The sequence below is a fragment of the Fistularia commersonii genome, chromosome 23 (genome assembly GCF_037954325.1).
Source record: "Fistularia commersonii isolate RoL2024-O1a breed Wild chromosome 23, RoL_Fcom_v1.0, whole genome shotgun sequence".
NCBI lineage: Eukaryota > Metazoa > Chordata > Actinopteri > Syngnathiformes > Fistulariidae > Fistularia > Fistularia commersonii.
Window position 1 is genome coordinate 8,838,814 of NC_141306.1, and position 19,228 is coordinate 8,858,041.

Consider the following 19,228-nt stretch of genomic DNA (forward strand, 5'->3'; position numbering starts at 1 on the left):
TACAAGTCGATACTGTGTGGTTTCCAGAACTCGCCGCCTCTCTTCGCTCCCGTGCCTTATCCCCGTCGTCGATTCGGCGTCTCGTTGTTTTGTTTCGTCCGAAACGCAGATAAACAGAGGAAATCATGCCAACTCATCGAGCCCGAAGGCCGTCGGGACCATCTGCTGCAGCTCTGCGGCCCGCTGAAAAGACTTTAGGGAAGGGGGGGGCTTTAAAAGCTAAGGGTGGACGCTTCAGGAGCACCATGTGGCTGCAGTGGATCTCTTTTTTTTTTGGGAGGGGTTTGGGGGTGGCGGGGGGTTGCAAGTGCAGTTCGGGTTGAAGGAGAGGAAGAGGAGCAGACATGCTTCAATGTTTGAATGGAAACAGATCAGCCTGGATAAAGCTCTTTGGCACACACACACAGATGGGGCGATGCGGGGTCCTCCCACTTATTTGTCGGAGTGATAACAGCGGCGGTGTAGCTGCAGGTGGAGCCGCTGTGCTCCAGGCGTGTTCCTGTTGCCTGTTGAGGGATCTTGTTGCTCGAGGATGAATGGCTGCAGGGTGGAGCCGGAGCCGGAGCCACCAACTCACCCCATCCACTCCTCCCTCTCTTTTTCCTCGTCAGTAAATTGAACGGCAGATGGTTTGAGCGCAGGGTTGGTTGCCAAGGTTTTAAAGGGGATTGCATTTCAGCTGGTTCTGCTTGGGTCCATTTTTCCTTCCTTTTTTTTTTGACAGTGTGTGTGTGTGTATGTGTGTGTCACACTGCGACACGGGGGCCGCAGCAGCTGTTGACCCCACAAAATGAACACAGAGGTCGATTGGGGGTGGGGGGGCGGGGGGTTTTACTTTGAATCCAAAGACACAAAAGCCCCTTTAAAAGTTGTGAATCACAAATTGAACCGGAGCAGAAAGAGCAGCGTGTGCCGGGAGCAAGAGATCACCTTCACTGAAGCCCAGCTGCTGTTCGCTGGACATTAATGTCTTCGCAGATGATCAAATGAAGTTTCCTTCAATTATAATTAAAATGAGCTCGACACTGACTCGGTCGGATAAGATAAAACAACTCACCCGGCCAAGTCTTTACAACCCTCCAAAGATACTTGGAGCGGGAAACATGACCTCTCTTTAAACATGAAAATAACTATTCATGTCTGTTTGTATCTGCAACAGGTGAGCTGTAGCTTAGCATCAGGATGATGCAGGTGCCTCTTCTCAATATAATGATATAATGCTATAATACTAAGCTAACTATTTTGTTTTTTTTGCGCAAAACTCTAGAGAATATTTGTTGCTAAGTGGAGAAAGTATGTATATGTATAATATACATATAATACATATACAACGTATATGGATATGGATATGGATATGGATATGGATATGGATATGGATATGGATATGGATATGGATATGTGTGTATCTCTACATGTATATGTGTGTGTGTGTGTGAGTGTGAATATGTATATGTATGTGTGAATATGTTCATGTAAAACAAGTATGTATATGTATATGTATATGTATATGTATATGTATATATATATACATATATATACATAAAAAACATCTGTGTGTATATGTATATGTATGTATATGTGTATGTGTATGTGTATGTGTAGGTAATGTGCATTTTGCAATAATTCATGTAGTTCTTCAACCATCATCATCATCATCAATTGCAAAGGATTATGGGGTTCTGCTGGCCAGTCCCTGCCTTACACCACAATATGTATATGTATATGTATATGTATATGTATATGTATATGAATAAGCGAATATATGTATGAGTGTTTGCATGTATGTGTGCATGTATAAATGAATATGTATATGTATATCAATGTTTATGTTTATGTATATAAATGTTTATGTATATATGTATGTGTATATGAATGCATATATGAATGCGTAGATCTATGTTTTTGCATGTGTTTTTGTTTGTTATATATATGTGTAATTATATGTGTGTGTGTGTATGGTTATGTGTATGTATATATGGATACGGTATGTATGTGTGTATGTATACATATACGTATATGTATATGTATATGTATATGTATATGTATATGTATATGTATATGTGTATTTGCATGCCGCTGTATGTACTCATTAGACCTTCCAGATTTTATTTTGAAAAGCGACTTTTTCCGCCTTCACCTTACTATTGCACTTAATATTGTAATTTTAATCGGTGTATTCAGATTAAATACTGTAAACTGACAAAAGTTTTCATAATTTGAGCCCCTGCACCTGTAGCCAGTCCACAGAAACATTTTCATGCAGAAAACTGGTTGCTGGTGCAGAAACGGTTGGGGACGCCTGATCTATAGCATCAGATGAGATACATGAAGTATAACCATGCTAATATAAAAGCGACATACAGGCATCACATTTTAGCCATGAAATAATAATTATATGTCATAAAATAATTTCATTAAATATATATATATATATATATATATATATATATATATATATATATATATACATATATATATATATACATTTTATGCTCGTGCTCATTTATGATAAAATATGTGTTTAGGTACTTGTTGATCGCGGCGTCTATATTGACCAATTTCAAGAATCATCTCAATCGGGGGTTCGGAACAGTCATTCATTCATTCTTATTCATTCATTCATTACTGACACTGCTTACCTGCTCGCATGATCACATGATTCACTCACACCAACAGACAATTTTGGAGTCTGGAAGCCATCAAAAATGATATTCATCACTGAGATACGTGAAAGGATGGATCATTCCAGAAAACAGCTGAGTTGCACATTTTCTCGAGTTTTTGCATGAATTAAAATATAAAAGAGCTGCTTTTTAATGGACGCAAAGGGCAGCGACTCCCCATTTATTCAGACAATTAGTTAACACACACACACACAGAACTTCATCTACTAAGTGTGTTTTCTACTGTTGTCTCATCTCACGCCAACTCTCACACATTCCGGCTGATGTTTGGGTTGTTTTATGTTTTATGATCGCAGTTGCATCCGTTCAGACCGAATGTACAGGGGCCCTTCAGATGACGGAGGTCAAAAGGTCAAAGGAGGCTGGAGCTGCTGTGCTACAGGGACGTTTGGATCCAACCTGTCTGACGACAGCGTGCAGGTCAAAGATGGAGGGATGAAAACTGCTGTTCGTGTGTAAAATTTTTTTTTTTATTTGGAGAAAGTCACATTACAAAGGTAAATATCAGATTGGTAATAATCCCATATCAATATGTAGATTCCCATTTCAACTTTGCCTTTTTCACGTTTTGCATGTTATTTTTTTCATATATATTTTGGCAGAAAGCAATTTTTTTACTACAATAGCAGATGTATTTTACGTTTTATCAAACACCTATAATAGTTTGATCATGAGACTTCCCTTCGGAGAATTTGCGAACAATTTCAAGTCTCTCTGCCAGCGTTAAAACTTCTAAAGTGAAACCTTTAGAGAATTAGGACAACTCTGGAAAGTGGGAAACATTTCAGCTGACCGCAACTGCTGTCGTCGTTGCTCAGCAACGGAGGCGCATCCTCGAAAAAAGTCCCTTTTTCTCGGAGGCCTCTTCCTCGGCACCGCTTCGTCTCCTGCTGCGCGTACCTCGCCGCGCCACGGCCGTCCCGCGTGGACGCGTGGGGCGGAAAACCTCCCACGGCCACGCAGGACGCGCGGGTCGCTTCTCCTCCCTCTCCAAACCTCATCCGCACAAAGAATGAGGGTCGATGCGTCGCCCCTGCGCCGCGCCTGACCTCGTTCGCACAAAGAAGGAGGGTCGTGTCGGCGCGGACGGGACAGGTGGCGACGGTTCCACGGCGTGGAGTGGGGCCCCACGGGGGTGGAGCGGGGTGTTGTGGGGCCCCGGCGCCGTGCGGCCTGGACCGGAATCCTCCTCAGGAGGGTCCAGGGTTGAGCAGGAACAGGCTCACCCTTCGTCTGCAGGGGGAGTATTTCCCAATAAGTAGCTCTGCGCCGTCACGAGTAGGGCGAAGACGCGGGGGTTCAACGGCCTTGGAGGCGGATCTCCGGGAGCCAGTCGTTCAGACGCCGGCTCTCCTCGCAGAACAGGTGCAGCTTCTCCAGAGCGGGGTCCGCCCAGGAGCCGTCCGCCGGTTTCTGCTGGAGCAAGAAGGAGGAGAACCGTCAGCGACACCTTCTCTAAAGCACTCATATGGAAACCTCTTTTTCCTACATATGCACCACAAAGTACACATATATGTAACACAATCATTTATCACTAGATTTGCGTTTGACTTCTCCATCTTGGAAACATACCGTGATCAGGACGCAGTGCGGGTCTTCCTGCTGGCCGCACTTGTCGCCGGCGATCTCGGCCAGCCGCTGCGCGTCTCCCACCCGGACGATGCTGATGTCGTTGTCGAAGCAGAAGGACTGGATGAGCGTGAAGTGGATCTGCAGCGCGATGTCGCACCGGAACTCCTCGTCCATGGCCAGGACGCAGAAGGACACGCTGTCCGGGTCACTGCGAAGAAGAACCGCTTGCTGTTAGATACCGCGACACCTCTGGATGGCGTGAATGGAGAAGGCGAAAGAAAGGGAAAGCAACGTCGGACTTACTCGTTCATGATTTTTGCACTTTCGTAAACGCCGACCGTGAGTCGAGACTCCTCCCGGGCGCAGAGCAACGCCTCCTCCAGAGCTTTTTCGGGACACCGCATGGTGAAAGTTTCAGAAAAAAATAAACCCTAACGGCCCAGGTTGAGCTGCTTCCCCCCTCTGAACCCCAACGGGGTTTTTATACCCCGGGATGCGACACGCGCTCACCTCCCGATTGGCTCCCCGACAGCACAATGGCCACAACAGGCCCGGCAGCCTCCGCCCACCCTCAGGGACGCGTGCCTATAGAAAGTCTCAGGAGGTTGGAGCGGCTCGGGTTGAAAGGATCAAACCGACAAACTCTCTGACCTTTAAATTATTCTTTTGGGCTAAAAAAAAAAAGGGATAATAAAGCAGCAGGAGGAGCGGCGCCGGGGGCTTCTGGAGGAGTCGGAATCAACATTTAGCTCCGACTCGCGCCGGAGTTGGTCGATGTTGGCGTGTTTGCATACGAATGGAGGTTCGCCGTAACATTCACCGACGGGGAGTTTTTCAGATTCCGACGAGTTTGGGGATAAACACGCGCGACAGCTTTCACAACAAACGGCTGCGGGGAGAAGAAAAAGAAACTCACCGAGATAAACACGTTTATCTCTAAGGGGATTTAATCACTGTTGGTTACTGTTAGTTGCGCGACACTGATATGTTTTATTTCAACATTAGAATTGAAAGACCGACGATAGTTCCATTTTGTCTTGATTAAAAAATAGCTTAAGACTCTACTGTGGGTATCTACATCTTTCTTAATAAGTGAATATAATTATATGGTGGGGGTTGATGTCGTCCAGGGCGTAGTTGAATAAAAGTTGTCAATGAACTTAAGCTAAAGGGGAAAAAACATCTGGATCTACATATATTTGTATTTATCAAGTGTCATAACATTGAATGACTCAATAAAAGTCCAAATTCAGTTTTCCTTTTGCCTCACAATTAACTCTTGATAGGTCGACTGAGTCAGCGTGGAATTCTAGCGTTCTGTTTCCAGTCTAATTCCACAGTTTTCAGGGAAAATACGTATTTGACAAGAATTATACCTTTAAGAAAAATCCTTATCATTATTGATACGACTAATACTACAACTACAAGGAAAAATCATTATCATTATTAATGCTACTAATACTATAACTACAAATAAAAATAATAATAATTATTATTATTATAGTGATGTAAAGAATAATGCTAATTACATTAGTATAAAATGATAATAATATAATAATATAATCAGCACTACTAATAGGCGTACTAACAGTAATAATGTGATGATGAAGCCTGTTGAAATGTAAACATTTGGAGTTTTGTCACAGAAGTCCATACATATGCATCGAAAATTTCACGCGTGTGTAAGAGTGTGTGTGTGTGTGTAAGACTGGACGGTGGCACGCGCCGGCGCTTTGCATGCGTAAAGCCGGACCTCACCGGAGGCGCGTGGCATCTGGACGCGCCACCGCGCCTTATCTGTCTGGATCCGTCTCCATGGAAACCGGGAGATGCCATCTGTCTCCCACGGGGAATGGGGTGGGAGTGGGAGTGGGGGGGTTGCAGGATGACTGAAATGCGGTTGCACCTGCTCGGTGAAAACACTTCATTGTGAAAGAGTGAAAATCCACGCAATCACGCGTGGTCACGTCTTTACTAACTCGTGTACTTCCTGGTGTGTGCGTGTGCGTGCGTGTTTAAATGAATTTTAAGATTAAAAAAAAAAAAAAAAACACGTCTCTCCGTCAGGGGAAACCCACGGGGAGCTCTTTTGTGCGGCGCAGCAGGTGACGGAGGCCCCCCGAGCACCCACACCTGTCGCGGCGGCAGATGCCGTGGGTATCGACTTGCGCGCGTATTGCACCCACGCGTCGTGCACGGTACACACCAATAAACAAATGAGTTTGTTGGCGAAATAACTCTCGCTGATAGGCCTCCCCTGTTGCGCCTTCTGTTTACAACCCAAACTCAGTGCGTCTGTGTGTGTGTGTGTGTGTGTTATCAGATTCCACGCGCCTGACACACGCGTGGCATGAACGTTCGGCCCTTAAGCTGCCTTCATTGGCATTCAAATAAAACAATTTGAATAAGTAGAAACTCAGACAGCAGAGACGAGCCGGTTGTACAAAAGAGTGGCGCGGCCTCGGGGGATGAGTGGGTGGGTGGGTGGACCCCCCCTTCTTCCGTGGGTGTGGGTGAGTGTGTGTGTGTGTGTGTGTGTGTGTGTGTTGGGGCACTCATAGCGACAGTTCACCATCTGCCGCAAGAACAATAGTGGTGAATCAATCAGGCCAACCTCTGTCATCCCCCCCGTCCACGCTCCTGCACCCACTCCAGTGGGGTTGTCACGGCGCAAGGTGCGTTTGAGGTCATCACCCACAGGAGGGAAACCCTTCACGCGTGTGCGTGAAACGAGTCCAGTTTTGGTCTTGTTTGGCTTTCAGTTCGTCTCCTTCCTGGAGTGCAGAGGAAAAAAGAAGAAGAAGAAAAAGTCCAGACGTGAACAGCTGATGCACCACGTGGTCTGCGCCACGCAGATTGCGCACGGCGCCGTGGCACGCGCTGCTTCTTTGCATTTCTATGGCGTGCGTGACAATGGCGGGGGCCCCTGCGTGCACAATGGGCGAGTCCACAGATGGCATCGCCCACCTGCCCTTTGTCTCAGCTGCTGCAGGGGGGCATTCACCCACGTCCACGCACACACACTTTCGCCTCACCAACACAGTTTGTAAAGTTACAAATATCCACTTCCGCTCTCGTGTGTTTGGTTAATTTGTGCTTTTATTTTTGTAAACCGGAAACAGTAAAACACTTATAATACTTTGAATTTTTTTTTTTTTTGCATCTGTGCAGAATATTTGCAGATGACCCGCCCCTGTGCACGCGTAAAGTCGTCGTGCATGCGCGTAAAGCCGCTGCAAAGTCCTGCAGTCACAAAACCCCCTCTTAAATGAAGCTATTTGAGGTTTTTTTTTTTTTTTTTTTTTTTTTTTTTAGAAGGGGGGCTGCTGGAAGGGGTATGTGTGTGTGTGTGTGTGTGTGTGTGTGTGTGTGGATCTCGATGACCCCCATCAATCTGCCACGAGCCGGAGTGCGACAATAGCATTATCATACCAATACACCATTGAGGAGCAGCCAATCAGAGCGCGGCGCTTTCACCGCACCGCACGAGCGGCGGGCTATAAATGCGTGAGGGTTGCGGTGCGTGGAGCCAAACACTCCTCTCGGATTTTCTTTATCTGTCAGCCTCCCGCATCGCCGGCCCCCTTTGCGTGCAGATCCACCATGACTCTCGAGGAAGTCCTGACCCAGAAGCCGTCGGATGGCGCACAGTGCGCCGGCCAGGCCCTGGAGGAGGTCCTGGCGAGCGCCAAGGAAAACGGCTCCCTCACCGTGGGCGTGTACGAGTGCGCTAAAGTGATGAATCTGTAAGTACCACGCACTCGCACGGCGACCTCCCCACCCGCATCACGCGCATTTCTCAATCCGAGATCTAACTTGCGGTTCCTTTCCTCCCGCAGTGACCCGGACAGCGTGTCCTTCTGCGTCCTGGCCATGGACGAGGAGTTCCAGTGCGACATCGCGCTGCAGATCCACTTCACGCTCATCCAGTCCTTCTGTTTCGACAACGACATCAGCATCGTCCGGGTGGAAGACGCGCAACGGCTGGCCGAGATCGCCGGCGACAAGTGCGGCCAGCAGGAAGACGCGCACTGCGTCCTGATCACGGTGCGTTTCCAGGATGGAGAAGTCAAACGCAAATGTAGTGATCAATGATTGTGATATGTAAGGAAAAAAAAAGATGTGTGGCTGAAGGTTTTCCTCCTTCTTGTTCCAGCAGAAACCGGCGGACGGCTCCTGGGCGGACCCCGCTCTGGAGAAGCTGCACCTGTTCTGCGAGGAGAGCCGGCGTCTGAACGACTGGCTCCCGGAGATCCGCCTCCAAGGCCGCTGAACCCCCGCGTCTTCGCCCCACTCGTGACGGCGCAGAGCTACTTATTGGGAAATACTCCCCCTGCAGACGAAGGGGTGAGCCTGTTCCTGCTCAACCCTGGACCCTCCTGAGGAGGATTCCGGTCCAGGCCGCACGGCGCCGGGGCCCCACAACACCCCGCTCCACCCCCGTGGGGCCCCACTCCACGCCGTGGAACCGTCGCCACCTGTCCCGTCCGCGCCGACACGACCCTCCTTCTTTGTGCGAACGAGGTCAGGCGCGGCGCAGGGGCGACGCATCGACCCTCATTCTTTGTGCGGATGAGGTTTGGAGAGGGAGGAGAAGCGACCCGCGCGTCCTGCGTGGCCGTGGGGGGGTTTTCACCCCACGCATCCACGCGGGACGGCCGTGGCGCGGCGAGGTACGCGCAGCAGGAGACGAAGCGGTGCCGAGGAAGAGGCCACCGAGAAAAAGGGACTTTTTTCGAGGATGCGCCTCCGTTGCTGAGCAACGACGACAGCAGTTGCGGTCAGCTGAAATGTTTCCCACTTTCCAGAGTTGTCTTAATTCTCTAAAGGTTTCACTTTAGAATGATTTTTGAAAAGAAAAAAAAAGGAAAAAAAAACTTAAATATATTTTTAAAAAAAAAGTCATCTAAAGGTTTCACTTTGGAAAATGGCTGAATTGTTGTTAGGAAAAAAAATGTATAAGAAATGTCAATTTGTCAGAATATTCTAGGAAGGTTTATCAACAGCAGAAACGTTTACGACAGTGTGACGTCGCAAAAAAAAAAACCTTGATGGTTGTTAAGTGAGAAACGCTCAATAATAATAATAGTAATAATAATAAAAAAAGAAGAAGCTGACCCTTTTGTGTCGTCACTTTCTCTTATGTTTGTGTGTGTGTGTGTGTTTGAGGGGCCTGAAGAAAAAGAGTGTGAGAGGTGATGGAGAAGGGAGGGGGGGGTGAAAACTAACAAAAGTTTTAAACTCAGCTAATTTGCCTCCGGGGCGCGAAGACCTTTCATCAGTTTCCCCCTCCACTCCCTCCCCACTCGGAGTAAAGAGAGAAAGGACCTTCCTCCTCCTCCTCCTCCTCCTCGCCTCATCTGCATGTTTAAAGTGCGGTGCACAATAGAGGGGCCCCGGGAGCGGCGGCCCCGGCGCTCCGCACAGAGCCGCCTATTGTCTGGCCCCGCAGATGTCCCCGCTGCCACGCCGCGCCATCTGCCGCTTCCTGCAGGTGGGGGTCGAGCAAAGGCAGGGCTTGGGAGGAGCTTCGGGGGGGGAAGGGTTGGAGGTTGGACCCCCTCCCACCCTCCTTCCCTCCCTCCAGTGCCAAAAGAGACGGCCTGTCTGGCCGGTTCTGGCCGGCTGCGCCAATGAGAGGGGCCTAGATATCATCTGGTGTCCTGCCAGCTGCTGGACGCACGATCATTCACACGCAAACATTGGGTTTAAGTTTGATAAAAAGGGGGGCACAAAAGAGGGGCTGTCAGTTCTGAGAGGGGGTGGGATGGAGGCAACGGCAACCACCTGCGCTGCACTTTGGGATCCTCCCACCCCCCCCCCCCCCCCTTTCAGTCCATCAGCTGGTAATGACATGCATCTTTTTCAGATGAAAACAAGCGAGTAAGTTTTCAGAGCGTTTTGTCTCTTTTGGGTGTTTGGCCGCGGTAGAATTTCGAGTAAAGTGCACGCTCTTGCAGAGGATATCACGCAGGAATACAAGAGCCTTCTTAGCAGCTGGTTTATTCTCGCCCACACAGAGGTCACTTGGCTGTTACTAAAAATATATGTCAATAAATCACTTGAAAATGTTATAAATACTTAACTGAATATGAAATAACTTGGATTAATATGCTTGTCAAAATCTTCTTGTTGTGGCAACTGGACTTGAATTTTCTTCACTTGAAGACGTTTCACCCGGTGTCTGAGAGACTTCAACAAGAATTCACCACAACCATGATGAACCTCCGCAGACGTGACTTCATATATTCAGGAAAATATTTGCCGACCTTCTTAACTGCAGAGTTCGGCTGTAGGGGATTTTAGAGGAAATGATGCACATCGACTCATCAGGCACATAAGTTTTTTTTTCTGTTTTTCGAATTCCCTAAAGGAAGTTTATCAAAAGTAAAAAAAAAAAAAAGAATCCACTGTTCTCATGAATGTGTGACGTATAAAACAAAGTGATTCTAAGGTGGTATAAAAGCAGTCCGTTTCGACCTCAGGAAAGCACACAGAATTTGGAGGTGTGTCTGAGGCCCCTGTAGGCCCGGAGCCCCTCCCTCTTGGGGTCCCTCACCATCCCCCGGACCACGGGCAGGCTGTCGCAGCCCCTCCTCTTCTGCGCCCGGTGCAGCAGGATCCGGTAGACGCCGGTGACGGGGCTGCGGCTGTCTCTGAGCTGGTTATTCCTCAGGTGCTCCGGGGTGACACCCAGCTCCTCCAGCGAGTCGCGCACCTCCTCCTCCTCCTCCTCCTCCTCCTCTTCGGAGGACCTGCGCCGCAGGTCCAGGAGGCCCTGCATGGGGCTGGTCGGCTCGGGAGGCGCCAGCGCCCACGGGAACTCCACGGGCAGGAGCCAGTCGCAGCCCAGCATCTGGTCGACGGCGTAACGCTCGGCCGGCGCCGGTTTCAGGATCCCCCTGATGAGCCTCTGGCAGGGCCCGGGCACCCAGGGGGGGATGGCGAAGGAGCCCTCCATGATGCACCGCCGCAGTTTGCCCATGGTTTCGGCGCGGAACGGCATGGTGCCCGTCACCATGAAGAACAGCAGGACCCCCATGGCCCACACGTCCACCGGGGGCCCGAGGTAGCACTCGTCCCTGAAGAGCTCCGGGGCGGCGTACGGCGGCGAGCCGCAGAAGGTGTCCAGGGCGTCGTTGCGGTTGGACACGCGCGTGCTGAACCCGAGGTCGGCCACCTTCACGCAGCCGCTGCTGGTGAACAGGATGTTCTCCGCCTTCAGGTCCCGGTGGACGATGCAGACGTTGTGCTGCGCCGTCAAACACAGGAGGTGTTAGTCGAGGGTGAGAGACCGGCGGCGTCCCTGAGTTGGGACGGCTAAAAACTGCACACGGCCGGTTCTCGGCCGAGGGCGTTTCCTGCTTACGTCTCCATCGCCGCTAAATTTGTTGAAAAAGTCTGTTCCGATATTCCGTCAAACGGTGTTTGCAGCAAAAAACATTTGCAAGTTGGCAAGCGGAGCGGACAAATACGTCGTCACGCGGCGCTATATGATGAAGATGGCTTTGTTTACGTTCGCCATATTGGATTGTGTGCAGTCACTTCATTTAGTTTGTGTTGTTTTCTTGGGAATTTTTTGTTCATCATTATGGCTCCCAAGCTCAAGTAATTTTAATTTATTTCTGATTTTTACTGGACAGTGGTTTTATGTCGGAGATTATGATTTTACCATGATATACAGGACTGTCTCAATAATGTTCTTTATCTTCTGTAATGCAATTAAAAAAAACATCATTCTAACAACATTCTAATTTTCTGAGACAGTCCTGTAAAGTAAAAAAAATGAAATGTACAAATACTACAGACACTTGCCAATGGAGCTTAAGGAGTTTACCTTTCGAAATTATCAAGTTAACTTTATACCCAATGATCAGAAGCATGCCGGTGATGAAAAAAAAAGAGAAGATAATTTAAGACATTTCCAGGTTTTTCATGAACTGTTACATGACTGATTATTTTTAAAAATAGCAAATACTTTTAAGTCCCTTTCATTTTCTCCAGTTTAAAAAAGCACTGAGCTCCTAATGGTTGAATTATTTAAAAAAAAACACAAAAATCACTTATTAAGTCAAACGCGGATATGATAGTTTCAAAAAGATTTTAAAAAGTGTGATATGATTTCTTCATCTAAAGTTTAATTAAATACATTTTTCTGCCTCCAGAGTGTGACACCTGCAGAGAGGGAAACCGTTACTGACCATGTACTTGATGGCGGAGAGAATCTGGGCGAAGGTGATCTTGCCGCTGTTGTCCGAGAGCTTCCCCTCATTGCAGATGCGGTTGTGTAGGTCTCCTCCGCCTGCGTACTCCAGCACCAGATAGAGGCGGCTCGGCGTCTCCACCACCTCGTAGAGCCGGACCACGTTGGGGTGCTGCAGGGCCTCCATGCTGCTGATCTCCCTGGACAGCAGCCGCTGGGCCTGAGCGTCCACCCGGGTCTTGTCCAGGATCTTCAGCGCCACTTTGTCTACGAGGACAAGCGATGAGACGTTGGACCGATAATAGCGATATACTTGTGCTCCCTGGAAGGTAAAGGCAACTCATTATTCGCGCGTGTGATAATCGCATCCACCGACCTTTCGTCAAAGCGTGAAAAGCCAGTTTGACCCGGGAGAAGGTCCCGTAGCCGATCTCCCCGCGGACCTTGTAGAAGCCCACCCTGCGGCCGATGATCAGCTCCTTGATGGTTTTCTCATCCTTGTGCATGTCCGTGGTGAGCTTCTGCAGCGGGGTGAGGCGTCGCGGCACGTCCCCCTCCTCGACCTCCGCGTCTCCATCGGAGCTGTCCGTCAGGCTGTAGAGGCTGTGGTAGAACTTCGGGCTGGACACGTTGTATTGGTTGCCGGGCGTTTCGGCATGAAAGGTCATCTTCAGAGACGGGAAGCGGATCTCACAGCTTTTTGTTTGCGGGTAAACTACTAACACCGTATAACAACATGGTAATACGTCAGTCTTTAAGGTAACTCAACATGTCCGGCCGGTGAGCAGAGCCCCTGCTGGCATCATCCAGGTCACGGTCTGACATTCGGAGGACAACAACTTGTTTTGTTAGTCCACAATCCAATCTGAAACAAAGAATCAGTGTCAACAGTTTAATTCAAAGTGACGTCATTAGACATAGTCCTGACATTAAAACTGATCTCACGACATCACAACCTACTTTCGACCTAACACGGATGCTGCACGGATAACTGCTGAAAATCTCACCCACGACATGCTTTTTTTTTTTCAAATCCAATTTTCCAATATCTACACAAACGGCTGTAAGGTATTTCATGTAAGGTTTAGAAAGTATCGAAAACAAGATTCTGACCGAGATTCCGGGCGTCTGGCATGTGTAGAAACTAAAAGTCAGTCCACCCGGCTTTGACGCACCTGTCTAAGCGTGTTTTCTTCACCTGCAACACAGGAACCAGCAGAAAACCAGCAGATAGTCCAGTCCTGGATGTCATTATTCGCCCTTTCCTGGGTCACTGGCGAGCACGCACCGGAGGGGAGGAGGGTTTCCCCGAGCCACGCCTCCGCACCACCTCCACCTCCCACGTCATCCCTGCCGAGGGGACGGTGCATTGAGGTGGTGTCATGAAGTTTAATCCAGTTTTAATTTAGCTCTCTCCAAATCCCTTTAAATGTCGTGAGATCGATCCAGGGGCCGGAAAAAAAAAACGAAGGGGAAAGCGCGCAGCGGCGGACATTGAACGCTCAAAGCGTGAACCAAGTTCTTCAGTTTGGACGTTTTGCAAAGATGCACCTGAAGGTCGGGGGGTGGTCTTGTAGGAAACCGAGGGCTGATCTCTTGGCTTTTGTGGAGATGAAATGTTATGCAACAGCATTACTCAATGTTCTCATGGAGATTAGCGTTGTGGGCCTCTTCGCTGATAAAGAGATTACTCAGCGGTAAGCCAGCGCCTCACCAGGTGCGGCGTCTCCGTTCAGGTGGGTCGTCCCTGTGATGAGCATGGGGAGGTACAGGTGTCTTCTCACGGCACAAAGCGCCGCATCTGCAGGCCGGCACGCGCTCAAAAGTCTTCTCCGCTACTGTCTGCGGAGATTAAAATATTCAGCGGGTCATTTCAAATTAATGCAGATGTATAATGTTGTCTGGCAGGTTGTGTCTCCACTCTCCTAACATGTTAATACCTTCTAAAACGTAAGAGAAGAGCTGTGGACGAGCTAAATGTTGCACGGAGAAATCAATAAGTGAAGGGCAGAGGAATTTAACCCCAGCATCCCGTTGGTTCCTCCCTCGGGCCGTGCACCGATCTCACTGAGTCTCCTGATCCCACGTGAACAGCTCTGAGAACATGAGATGTGAGCTGCCGGTAAACTGTCATGTCCCTGGCGCACATTTTTCATCATTTCTGTAAAGATAACATTATCTTGCTTGTAGTTTTTTCAAAGTGACCGCAGATGGAGTCGCTCAGGCCAAACACGGACGGGCTCGGAAGTTTGGTGGGTAGAATTTGCTGCAGCATCGAAATGCAAATTTGATTTGACCTTGTCTGCAAAGCCAAAACAAAGGGTATAACAGAAGGAGTCCCACACCGTGACGCTTCTTAAATTTAAGAACTGTGACAGAGGAAGACTTCAGATATGAAGGAAGTTGACAAAATTTGCCAAAGCGGTGTGAGCTGATTTATTCAGGACTTCTTTGAATGTCAGCTGTAATTTCTTGAATGGGATTGGCGTTTCGGCTGTCTGTGGCCTCATCCCAGAGTCCCTCCCTCCTTCTCGGGAGTCTGATTGGATTACCGCCCTTGGAAAACAGGCTGTGGTTAAATGTACTCTCTGCACGCGGGTCACCTGCAAGCCAACCCGTGGAGCAGGCAGTGCGCGTAGAGGTCAATACAACAGTCTTTAAAAATGAACAACTATCTTGAAAAAGCATGTTATGCAGAACCTAGAGGTCGCGAAGAGAAACAGCAGTCTTATAAGCACGAGGAATCGCCAGGTCTGCGGCTCCTCTCGGCTGCCGGCCTCCAAACAACCTAGATCTTCCTCCTCTTCAGACGTCGGTCGCTGAGCAGGCCAGCCGGCTGGTTCTCTTCCAGCTCTCTGATTCGTTGACGCAGGGACGCAATCTCCTTGTTCTTCTCCTCCTGGAAGAATTGCATTTTCTGAAAGACACATTAACAGTTAATCCAAGTACGCGTGCAAGCAGTTCATCCGAACACGGGCACACACACACACACACACACACTGATGGGAACTCACACATGCACATGACAAAACGGCACATAATAGAATTATTACTATATTTGATGTCCAAAGACTTATATAAAGCAGTGTACTCTGTAAATAATAAACATATGAAACAATTTTTACATGGTGTGATTTTCATATTAAACAAAGCAGTAATTTTATCCAACTCCTTTCATTTGCTAGGAATCTGCACCTTGTTCACTTAATTTATTGTGGAAAAAGGAGTAAAAACAACAAATTAAAATAGAGAAATAAACAGTCATATCTTGTAGACCCCAAAGTGAGCAATTCAAATCTTTTATCCTCCATGTACTGCATGTGAACTAAACCTTTCTAATGTTTGTTATTCCGTAGGAAAAAATGAAAAATGTCTGCCAGATCTGCAAGACGTCCTTTTACCTCCAAACTCCGGTCATTATTGTCTGTGACAGACAGACAGACAGACGCGCGCACGCACACACACACACACACACAAAGAAATGATTGCTTGGCAAATATTGACATGACGTGTCTGACTCAGTCTAAATCAAATGTAGCTCAAGCTGATCTTTAGAATGCAGTTAACTGAGATTTGCAGACATTCTTTGTCTTCACGCAAAACAACAGCCTGCTCGTGTTCAGTTGGGAATTATTTAAGCTTGAGAAAAGTATTGATTTCAACCACTGTAAAGACTGGGAGGCACGGCAATATATATGCATAACTAAACTTGGAATAAAAAAAATGTGAACAAGCAAACTGCTGCAAGCATGCTTTGTCCGCATTGTTAGCCTAAGAGCTAGTACTTCCAACGCCCGTCTGCACACTGTCCTCAGGGCTTTGGGCCAGGGATACTTTTAAGGTCAAAGTTCGCTGTGCTCGAGGAGCAGCCTGAAATGGTATATAGAAGGTGGGTACTAACAGGATCAGACTTTTAGGGTCAAACTCTAATGGACTAATAGTGCTCTTAGCCAAAGTTTGCATGTGAGGGACGCACAATGTCACCGAGGAGGAAAACAAACGTCCCCTTTGTTTGGTTCGCCGGGCCCAGAAACGACGGTCCACACAAGTCCTTCTGTTCCTGCTGGATGATTATAGTACGGCCGAGAGAGGCGGTTTGTTTCCCTGATTTAGACAGTCTACAGTTTGCCATTAATTCATTAAGCCTGGTGTTGAAGTGCACGAACAAAAGCATATTTTGATTTGCTTTGGTAAGGTTGATACATTATCGAGCTGCAAAGAGTTGATAAGCTCTGGGGGCGTCAGGCGTTTATCTTTATCTTAACTCACTAGGCATTCGTTTCAGTTTGCTTTTTCTCCGTCTGTGCTTTATGAAGTGTTATTACACCCCCAGACCAAGAAGTATGGGAAGAGCATGTTCTTTTCTGTTCCAGAATTTTTGTCTGGAACAAAGGTTCATTGGGTTCACGCGGGCTTTGCGGTTCTTTTCAACTGAGAAGTCCAATGTGCGACATGAAGCGCAGGCTGCTTACCCTCTTGAAGAAACTCTGTGCCATAACGTTGGAGTCGTGTTGCTTCTGCTGCTGGAGGCTTCCGTCGGCTGCATTTTGAATTCTAGCTAATTTTGAGCCAAACTGATGAAAAGAAGAGGAGAGAATACCATACATTTTCACATTTAGGACATGAAAGGAACACTTCTTTTGTCTTACCACGGTTTGTACACAAAATACCAATCAACAAATGCGTGCATTCTATTGCCGACTGAGCTGAATGTAAAACTAAATCAAATTAAACAAGCAACAAATATTTTAAAACTTAACACTGTGGCGTGTTACCTGTTGTGGAGAAAAGCCACAACTTTAGCTGGAATAGTTACTCTTCATTACAATGAAAGCAAATCACATTTCTAACAGGAGGTGTAATATCGTGTTAAGATTTCTAAATGTATGTCTTTATTTTTGAAAAGGAATGAATCCCATATCTTTAAAGTGTTTGAGTGAATTGCGGGACACCTATTAAACTCTTGCATAAAACAAGAAAGTGTTTGATTTTTTTATTATTTCACTCTTTTAAAACAGAAAATATTGATGTGAAATAAATAACCGCATTAAGTATGTTCATGACATCAATCACAAACACCTACACCTTTGGGTGTCAAACTTTACCTCCATCTTTAATTTGAGGATCTCGCTTTGCCTCTCTTTCTCCAGGTCCTTCAGCCTCTTCCTCAGGTCCTCCAGCTCCTGGTCCTTTTGTTCCACCACCTTCTGTATTTCAGCATCTTTAGCGTGAACTGGTAAGAAACAACACCAAACTCAAGATTCATCTGGATGCGGATGTTACATTTTAGGGCAAATTGGATTGTAAAATATGATTTCACAAGACAAATATGTCAAATGTCTAAAACACATTTATTTTTTGAACTTTTAGTTCCTTGTCTAGCATCAGCTGTTCAGACAGAGTGTGTGTCACCCTGATCGAGGCCCTCCTTGTGGGCCTCCTCCACCTTCTGCTGCCACTTCTGCCTCACAGTCTCTAGCTCCCTCATGTGTCGCTCTTCCTCTACTTTCATTTCATTGAGCAGCCGCTGAATCTCGGCCGCGCCATCCTAATAAATGTGAACACCACGCACAGAGGGACACAACAGATTTATCTTTTAATTTGCATTACTGTCTTGTTTTCCTTTGGGGATACTGGGGGAATATTTCAACAAAATTAAGTGTCTTTTGTGTTTCTGCTTCATCTGTCCTTGTGTGATCACTTCCTCAGCCCTTGCCTCCGCTACTCTCTTGTTTTGGTCTTTGGAGTCTGCTAAATCGCTCTTCAGCTTCTCGTTCTCCGCTAAAAATGAAAATGAATGGGACATTTATAGAAGATCATTAAAATCATGTTAACATTGTGTTGTCAGTTTCTATTTGTAATCGTTTAATCCAGAGGTTCGGCCAAACATGAGTGTGGACTTCCTAAAGAAACATATGATAAGTTATTTTTTCCTGATAGAAACGCTTATTTGTTTTTGCAAATGTTTTGTCACGCCATTGGTGTTTTCATTTTAATTACACCTCTGCTCATTTTTAAGCTGGATACAATTCTTATACATGACAACACTAACCTGCACAAACAAGTCAAACAGGAACAACAATGTGGCAGTCAGCAGCAGGTTTAACAGTGCAGAGATGAGAAGAAGGGAGGAAAAAAACACTGGTGCACACCCATGCAGCTGTAAAAAGAGGGACACACGCAAAAACAGTATTGTTCAAATGATATTTACCTCGGAGGCTGCACTGCTCTTGCACAGTCTGCTGCAGGCTGTTTACCGTGGCAAGCAGGCTGTCTCTCTCTGCAACAGTTAAATCAATATTTGAGGAGGCCCAAGCATGAAACAAGTCACAGAAAAACAACGAACAAGCAAATGTCATGTCCTCAAAATCACTTTTTTTTATCTAAAAATTTGCATTTATAATATTCAGGCCCGGTCAAATACAGTGCTGCCAAGTAGCTTACAGCTTCTGTGGGTCTGATTTGGGTCTTCTAATACTGACTTTTCATATTTATTTTCAAAATAAAGATTTAAATGGGACCTTTGTTGGGGATATGGAGCACCAGCAGGAGGAGACATATGCAACATCGATTCTCAGCACACGCACTATAATTCGGGTTTATAATGTAAACTGACAAGAAACTCACCCTCATTCATGTTTCTCTCCAGAGTCTGATGGTACTTCGTTTGTCTACTGATATCTCCCATCGTGAGCTCCAAATCATTGTTTTTGCCATGTAGCTCGGCAATTTTCTGAGAAAAGACGAGTGCAAAATGGCCTGGTAATTT

At 47.0% G+C, this 19,228-nt stretch overlaps 4 protein-coding genes and 1 long non-coding RNA gene across 8 annotated transcripts; 2 read left to right on the top strand and 3 right to left on the bottom strand.

The window, feature by feature from the left end:
* Positions 1-3,244: 3,244 nt before the first annotated feature.
* On the bottom strand, positions 3,245-5,509 carry LOC147220961 (growth arrest and DNA damage-inducible protein GADD45 gamma-like). Of its 2 annotated transcripts, none has more exons than XM_086170426.1 (3): positions 4,560-5,509; positions 4,257-4,464; positions 3,245-4,097 (listed from the first exon to the last, which is right to left on the bottom strand). In XM_086170426.1, exons 1-3 carry the CDS (start codon positions 4,658-4,660, stop codon positions 3,984-3,986), a joined length of 423 nt encoding a protein of 140 aa, XP_086026552.1. In that variant the 5' UTR covers positions 4,661-5,509; the 3' UTR covers positions 3,245-3,983. The 2 variants fall into 2 exon arrangements, with proteins under 2 accessions (XP_086026552.1, XP_086026551.1); XM_086170425.1 differs by having other exon boundaries at positions 3,245-4,100.
* A 2,241-nt stretch (positions 5,510-7,750) lies between these two features.
* Positions 7,751-9,354, top strand: LOC147220962 (growth arrest and DNA damage-inducible protein GADD45 gamma-like). Of its 2 annotated transcripts, none has more exons than XM_086170472.1 (3): positions 7,751-8,002; positions 8,096-8,303; positions 8,416-9,354. In XM_086170472.1, exons 1-3 carry the CDS (start codon positions 7,860-7,862, stop codon positions 8,527-8,529), a joined length of 465 nt encoding a protein of 154 aa, XP_086026598.1. In that variant the 5' UTR covers positions 7,751-7,859; the 3' UTR covers positions 8,530-9,354. The 2 variants fall into 2 exon arrangements, with proteins under 2 accessions (XP_086026598.1, XP_086026599.1); XM_086170473.1 differs by having other exon boundaries at positions 7,769-8,002; positions 8,413-9,354.
* Positions 9,355-10,259: 905 nt separating this feature from the next.
* nim1kb (NIM1 serine/threonine protein kinase) lies at positions 10,260-13,841 on the bottom strand. 2 transcript variants are annotated; one of them, XM_086170424.1, is made up of 4 exons: positions 13,658-13,841; positions 12,836-13,324; positions 12,458-12,726; positions 10,260-11,508 (listed from the first exon to the last, which is right to left on the bottom strand). In XM_086170424.1, the coding sequence occupies exons 2-4, from the start codon at positions 13,125-13,127 to the stop codon at positions 10,738-10,740; spliced, it is 1,332 nt and encodes a 443-aa protein (XP_086026550.1). In that variant the 5' UTR covers positions 13,128-13,324; positions 13,658-13,841; the 3' UTR covers positions 10,260-10,737. The 2 variants fall into 2 exon arrangements, with proteins under 2 accessions (XP_086026550.1, XP_086026549.1); XM_086170423.1 differs by having other exon boundaries at positions 13,635-13,841.
* On the top strand, positions 11,487-12,602 carry LOC147220964 (uncharacterized). Its single transcript, XR_015107930.1, has 3 exons — positions 11,487-11,542; positions 12,422-12,460; positions 12,548-12,602. It is a non-coding gene; the product is annotated as an uncharacterized LOC147220964 (long non-coding RNA).
* An 806-nt stretch (positions 13,842-14,647) lies between the features above and the next one.
* On the bottom strand, positions 14,648-19,204 carry ccdc152 (coiled-coil domain containing 152). The gene is made up of 7 exons (XM_086170752.1): positions 19,087-19,204; positions 18,671-18,739; positions 18,176-18,240; positions 17,872-18,007; positions 17,565-17,692; positions 16,932-17,033; positions 14,648-15,376 (listed from the first exon to the last, which is right to left on the bottom strand). Exons 1-7 carry the CDS (start codon positions 19,145-19,147, stop codon positions 15,248-15,250), a joined length of 690 nt encoding a protein of 229 aa, XP_086026878.1. The 5' UTR covers positions 19,148-19,204; the 3' UTR covers positions 14,648-15,247.
* Between the last annotated feature and the right edge of the window lie 24 nt (positions 19,205-19,228).